Here is a 7,300-nt window from a genome sequence, read left to right as displayed (position 1 = left end):
CCATATTTTACGTCGATTTCGTAAATTATAGTCCCAGCAGACATGATAAAGTTTTAATAACGGATTATAGACATCTTCAGTGTCAATTATACGTCATTAATTGAGTTAATGTCGTATTACAATTTAGGGTAAATATATCAAATAATACATTTATGACATATGAAAGAAATCTTAAAATTCCGAAGATGTCTTACCAAATTATTAGAAGGATATTGTGTAGCAATTTAAGACGTCTTAGAAACACTTTCAAAATGTCTTAAGCAAGATGTATTTAAGACATATTTGGATTCGCGTTTTTTCGTGGAATATTAAATAATTAATCAGGATGCACTATTATCTCATTATATAATGCATCACTCACCATTTCTTCGCAAGTTTCCGGATAATTTCCTTGTAGACATATTCCGGCGCTTCGAGAGAATAAAATAACATGCGCATTACAGCAGCTCCTGTAATAATTTATAAGCACAACGGAATAAATTAATTTAATCGTAGAGTACTATACTTAAGTGTAGTATTCTTAACTCATAATTTACTGCATTTTAAATGCACTCTTTACATTAAATAATATCTTATCCGCTATCAATTTTATATTTAAAGTGTTCAGATTTTCTTGAATTATATAAAAAAAATCAGTTCTTTTCAGTGCTTTCATTATATGGTATACAGAAAGTCATTTATATGAGTTCATTACGTTCTACCTTTATTATAATACGGTCGAGAATAATGAATTGCATCAATTTCATCAATGGAATGCACGAATTTGTTCTGTGACACAGGTGCCATTTGGAAATCGATATCATAGTACAAAGCACCCTGCATAGTCTGAACGATGGAAAGGTCCATAATCGACGAGTCATGTTCATACTACAAGTGAATGTTGTTGCGGTCGAGTTAATATAATAAATAAAAAACTGTACAACACAATTTTACAATATAAAGGTGTGAAATGACTAACTTACAGAAACTTAAATGCATTTTGGCAACGCTAAGAATGTAGAATTACCTGGAAAATGGTAAAATAACTTAAGAATGATGCAAGTATCTTAATTAGCCAAAAATGAGAAGGGCACATTATTTGGACGAGGACTTCCCGCGCTAATGAATCGCCTACTATCTTGTAGATATTCATTTTACGACCAGAAAAATCTGTAGCATTATCGTACTTAAAGCTTTCTTCCCTACAAAATAAACATAAAATTATTCATTGAAATATATTCTTGTCATCATATATTCATAATTGTTTATTCTAGCGCAATTTCAGGAAGAAAATATCTTCATAAATTTTACAGTTTTCAACAATTATTTGTTTTATTAAAAGGTGTGTACTTGGTTTCTATACTTTCGATTAATATTATAATATTCTTTTCGAATAACAGAGGAATCATTTCTCTAAAATATTTTACCTCAGAGGCATGTATCAGATTACACAATAACATTAACTGCACTCTGATTATGTACCTGTATATAATAACTCCTAAACTTCCTATAACCTGAGATGGAAGATTCGGAATTACGATGTAATTGGTTTCCATAATTCCATAATGGTAATTTCCGAGGTAATTTTTGAAAAGTTCTTTCGTGTTCCAAATTTCCGACGAAATGTTCGTATTTTTCACTATATTCTGTTGATACCAATACAAATCATCGCCCAAATTAATATGAGTCAAGTTATCAACCATTACGATTGCCACTTGACTTGAAGCTATAGGTTTGCTAATATGGAAATACGTTAATAAGGTATTATCTGATTTGTTTAATAGCTTTTGCACTGGCATATTCGATATAACTTTATACTGCTCAGGATGTTCGATAATAATCTCATAATTCATGTGTATTTCCGGCTCGTCCCAACATGGAAATAATGTTCGAGCACGATTTGACGTCGACAATATTCCAAGAAACCACCTAACGCAAAGCAATACATCAGCGATGATAAATCAATTTCAGTTTTAGCATAAAAATTTATCAATTATTATCTATATACGGTGTTAATTGTTATTAAATTAGAATTTATGCCTGAATCTTGGAATAATATTTATGTAAAATTACGAACCGTTCATGTTAATAGTAATTAACATTTTTTAATAATTATATAGTTTATACAATGATTATATTCTATCGTTTGCGTCATTTGGTTCGGAGTAACACAAAAATTGTAATACTTTCCGAACAATAGAATTTAAATTTCTTTAAAAAAATAAAAAGTAAATACAAAAATTATATGACTACTTTGTGCCCAAAGTTTATTATTTCATATAAACTAAGAAAAAAGTATGTTTCTCCTAGCAAAAGACATTTACATTTGCAGTTACATTTACATTTAATTTTGCGGAGGATAAAAAGTTTCCTTTAAAATCAAGCGACACGAGAGCGGCACGACATTAAGATATAACTGACAGATTGAACATTATTTAGATTGATATGAAAAACAGCAGGAAATATCACAGCACTCTAAGTAGCTTATCCGAAGGACTCACGTCCAAAAAATTTGGTTAAAATACCTTCCCAAAATAAAGCCATAAAAAAAAGCATTTTTCTTATATATTTACTAAAAGTTTTTCAATCCTGATACAAAGTTTAACATCAATTCTCTCTTGATAAATTTTTTTGAAATTTATTAATTTATTAATTTTAAAGTTTATTCAAATTATTAAACTTTGTATTTTTATCATTGGCTGCATTCAGCAGACTCAACAGTTGCACAACAGTTGAGTAATTTGTCAATGTAATTGGTCTAGATTTAGGGATCTAATAGCAAGAACCAATAATCGTTGATTGCTCACTGAGCGCTTTTTCTACTGAATGCGCCCATTGTAAATAAAAGAAAGATATAATTAAAATTACTTGACGACTTTTATCAATTTCCTTCCTGCTTTTGGTAATGTAATAAGGATTTTCTGTGTCTTTTTTTCTGTTACGTATTTTGTGCGATTTTATAATATTTTTTGTCAGAATTTTTAATACATTTTTATCACATATGTTGAAATTAAATTATCAGCATTTTTTTTATTCTTATCATTTTACTATTTGCATAAAATACTAACTTGAAAAAAATTCCACCTTTATATCAGTTTTAATTTGAACGTTGTGTGTCTCGAGAAAAAAAGAGGAAAGGGAAGAGTGTGAGCATTTGTGTATGCATGTGTGTGTGGGTGAGTGTACAAGTTAATATAATAATTATGTAATGAATTAGTATTTTTAATCATTTTAACATATATTATTATATATTAGTTTTGATTATATTATTACTATGTAAATATTGAGCCTAAATTTTGACAGTTGTGTGTGTTATTAACTTTCTTGTATCTAGACTGTTCCGCAACCTACTATATAAAACTATAATACTGTAAATTCTAAATTATAATAAGAATCTTGTAGAACATAACGATGATAATATTGTAAAATATAGTACGTCTAACATATATTTTCTTGTAACTAGGTGTGCATACATCACATTAAAAAGCTCATTTACCTTTTAGTTGCCTCAGTTTCTGTATATCTTATATATTGATATCTAATAATGTTTTCATGCTTATTGGAAAAATGTATATGTAGCTCGTATAATCCAGGAGATATTAAATCATCATATAATATGTCGAACCGCTGTGTTTTAGTACAAACACGATAAGATGCATAACGAGTATGTTGTATACTCTGATTTGAAGTTTGAGTTATCGACTTTAACGATATGCTTGATGTATATATATACGGTCCAAAACAATGCAGACTTAATCTTTTGATTGGTTTGTGAATGTTGATGACAATGTCGGATTCCCCGTTGTAATTTTCAGAATCCATATTTAATTTGAAAAAAAGTTTATAATATATTGGCTCTATTATTGTAATTGATAAATGTTCATCAGATGTAGCGTTTTCACAATTTCCGTGGTCTACATCTGTTTTGATAGCCATGGCGATGTTAAGCATCAAAACGGTATACAATACTTGTTTGAAGCATATCGTACACATTATCGTTTGGAATATATCTGCCAAAGTAATTTACATGCTAGATAAGGAAACGATATGCAGATAAATACACATTAAGGAAGTAATTACACAGTTTTTCTTTTCCATTATGGCGGGAAGTAGAGGAGAAATTGAAAGATGTAATACCATATCTATTACAGAAACGGCATAATATGTTTATAGTTAGAAGTATGTATACATTTATCTACAAGCCAAAGCAGAAGTTTCCTCTTATTTTCATATTATTAACATATAAGAAAAGAGATCGAAACAATATCAACAGTTATATGTTCTCTATGGAGGATAACATCTTTCAGGGAAGGGAGGAGAATCTAAAGTTCTATACATAATTCTACATAATAATATTCTTTTCGCTATATAATCATCACGTATATGGGTTGCATATTTTTTCACCTAAAAAGAACTTTTCTCTAATAATATAAACTTTATAAAAATAAAGAGAATACTAAGCGATTATAACGGACATATAACATGCAGGACTTTGCTATGCGGAGAGACTAAAAACATGGAACTCAGTAAAATGTAAAGCAACAGCACCTTAAATAGTTAGAACTGCAAAATATATAAACACAAATTCGTTTGTGAATATCCTGAAAATACATGATGTATTGTTGGCAACGCAATAAATGATATACCGCGAAAAACAGAGAAAAATTAAAGTGTTGCACAATTGTATACGTAATGCAAAGCGGTCGTTAGAAACGGCATGTTACAGAACTAAAGTATACGAGTGTGTACATAGAAGAAAATCAGTAATATATAGTTAATATTTAAGAGAAAATGTTATTCAGATTTTCTTACTTGGATAATTCTCTGTGTATTTACGATTGTGTGTGTTTACTCTTACCTTTTCGACGTCTCATTTCTGACTCATGGTAACTCTAATACGTGTTATTATATATAAGAAGTATGAGCTAAATAATTGAAACTATCAGTATCTCACATAAATATTGCTTGTGATTAGCTACAGATATAGGTATAAACACTTCTGCGAACAAACGTTAAATTTGGATTAAAAGTTATAACTTTTCAAAATTTACGCAAACTTACATACGCGCGCACATATACATTTCTATTGAAAAATATGTTAAATGTCCTTTTATTTTCTGAAAATTTCTACGAAAACTCTACGTCTTACGCGGAAAAATTAAAAAATTTTTTACACAAATTAGAATGTATGATAAAATTTACCTGAATACATCCAACTCCAAATAATTACCTCAACATCAAAGTCAGTCGGAAGTCATTTGGAACTAGCTGTTTACAGATAAATTTTATCATTCTGATTTGTGTAAAAAATTTGGTAATTATTTACATTAGGGGACCCACTTCCGATAAGCTGCTCCTTGACATATAGTATCAAGGATATATCTCTGAGTAATATTTCGAAAGTTTTATGCATCACTTATTGTTTGTTAAAAAGTTCAAGAACATCGAGATGCTTAATATGGGAAAATATAGAATGCTGGGAAAACAAACATATGGGACGCGAGACGAAGATCAGAGTATAACCTGCGTAAGACCTATAAAAAGTTATTAAAAAATATTTGTTTATAAATAGTACATAATTTTTGTACATGATGTATATAGAAATATAATAAGCAGTACAAGTACATGCGCTTTTAATTATTTTCAAAAGATAGTATCAAGAATAGTTTCCTTTATTTTAACATATCATATATGTTTCCTTTATTTTAACATATCATATATGCTGCCGAAACCAGATCGGGCACTCACAAAACTAAGACCATGTTAAGAACCATAGAAATGAAAGTACTAAGAATGATAACAAGACTCTGAGAAATAAAGCATACAACTCACAAATCAGGGAGCAATATAAGACACAAGCTAAAGCAGATAGGTTAGACAAAGATGAAGAGACTGGACGTGTCCAGGATGACAGAGAACAGAATAATAAGAAGGGCGCGGGATGGCAAGCTCCACGCCCAAAGTATCAACATCGTGGGAAACCTCCAATTCTGAATAAGCAGGCTCTAAGTCTAATATACAAGAAAAAAAAAAAAGAAGAAGAGACACGAAATAATTTCATCAATTAGTTATCTGTTTCTTGTTATGTATGTTGTGCGTTTTTATATTCATTTGTAATAATTTTTGTTTATAATTGTTGTAATTTTTACTACATTTTTATCACATATGTTGAAATTAGTTTATAGATATTTTTATATACACATCATATTACTATTTGCAGAAAATATATTTTATAACAGTTTCAGTTAAATAATGTTTGTGCGTTTATATGAGTGAGAGATTGTACAGGCTTGCTTAATAATTATGTTATAAATTACTATTTTCAATTATTATTATTTATCATTATTTATTAATTTTAAATATATTATTAGTTACATTATTATTGTGCAAATTTGTTATTAGTGAATCTAAATTTTGATAGTTTTGTGAGTTCCTATTTTCTTGTGTCAAAACCGTTTTGTAATCTAATATATGTAACAGAAATCTTGTACCATATAACAGTGATAATATTCTAAGATATAATATATTGGAAATATTTCTTCTATAAACTAATTGTGCATACACGAAATTAAAGAGTTCACTCACCTATTAGTTACCTTAGCTTTTATATATGATATATATTGATATCCGATAATATTTTCATACTTGTTGTACATATTGTTAAAATATATATGTAGGTTATATATTCCAGGAGATATTATCTCACCAAAAAATATGTCGAAGATCTGTGTTTCAGTACAAAAACGGTAAGCTGACGGAACATAATTTTCAATCGAATTTGAAACTCCACTTATCAAACGTAACGATGTTCTACGCATATATATATATTCAATCCAAAACAACGCAGGCTTATTCTCACGATTGGTTTGTGAACATTGATTACGATGTTAGATTCTCCGTCATATTTTCCGGATTTCATAATTAAATCGAGGAAAAGTGTATAACGTAGTGGCTCTACTTTTGTAAACGATAAAAGTTTATCAGACAAAGCGTTTTCACAGTTTCCATGATCCACATCTGTTTTGATACCAATGATGACGATGTTAAGTATCACAGCAATATACAATACTTGTGTGAAGCATATCGTGCACATCATCGTTTGGAATATATCTGCGAAAGTAATTTACATACTATATAAGAAAACAATATGCAAATAAGTGCAAATTGAGAAAGTCAATATACGGTTATCATTGTACAGTTTTATCATTGTACAATTAGTCTTCTCGATTATAGTGAAGGGGAGAAAAGAAATGGAAAAATATGATATCTTTTACAGAAACGGCAGAATATGTTTATAGTCAGGAGTATATATACATTTATC

The 7,300-nt window shown here is 29.2% G+C and overlaps 1 protein-coding gene across 2 annotated transcripts; it reads right to left on the bottom strand.

The window, feature by feature from the left end:
* Positions 1 to 124: 124 nt before the first annotated feature.
* On the bottom strand, positions 125 to 4,973 carry LOC116851920 (glutamyl aminopeptidase-like). 2 transcript variants are annotated; one of them, XM_032831850.1, is made up of 6 exons: positions 4,838 to 4,973; positions 3,476 to 3,989; positions 1,462 to 1,908; positions 1,007 to 1,181; positions 702 to 867; positions 125 to 449 (listed from the first exon to the last, which is right to left on the bottom strand). In XM_032831850.1, exons 1-6 carry the CDS (start codon positions 4,851 to 4,853, stop codon positions 358 to 360), a joined length of 1,410 nt encoding a protein of 469 aa, XP_032687741.1. In that variant the 5' UTR covers positions 4,854 to 4,973; the 3' UTR covers positions 125 to 357. The 2 variants fall into 2 exon arrangements, with proteins under 2 accessions (XP_032687741.1, XP_032687742.1); XM_032831851.1 differs by lacking the exon at positions 4,838 to 4,973 and adding an exon at positions 4,528 to 4,644 and having other exon boundaries at positions 311 to 449.
* Positions 4,974 to 7,300: the final 2,327 nt, after the last annotated feature.

This window comes from Odontomachus brunneus, unplaced genomic scaffold (genome assembly GCF_010583005.1).
Source record: "Odontomachus brunneus isolate Ranch 3 - 2012 unplaced genomic scaffold, Obru_v1 Obru_scaffold_196, whole genome shotgun sequence".
In the NCBI taxonomy this organism is placed as follows: domain Eukaryota; kingdom Metazoa; phylum Arthropoda; class Insecta; order Hymenoptera; family Formicidae; genus Odontomachus; species Odontomachus brunneus.
Note: the sequence above shows the minus strand (reverse complement) of the source record. Positions and strands in the feature narration are given on the sequence as shown.

Coding starts and splice junctions, on each gene's coding strand:
- LOC116851920 (XM_032831850.1), bottom strand. Junction 1,909..3,475: donor GAAACTGAGGCAACTAAAAG/GTAAATGAGCTT, acceptor GCTTTGCGTTAG/GTGGTTTCTTGGAATATTGT. Junction 1,182..1,461: donor TTAGGAGTTATTATATACAG/GTACATAATCAG, acceptor TTTATTTTGTAG/GGAAGAAAGCTTTAAGTACG.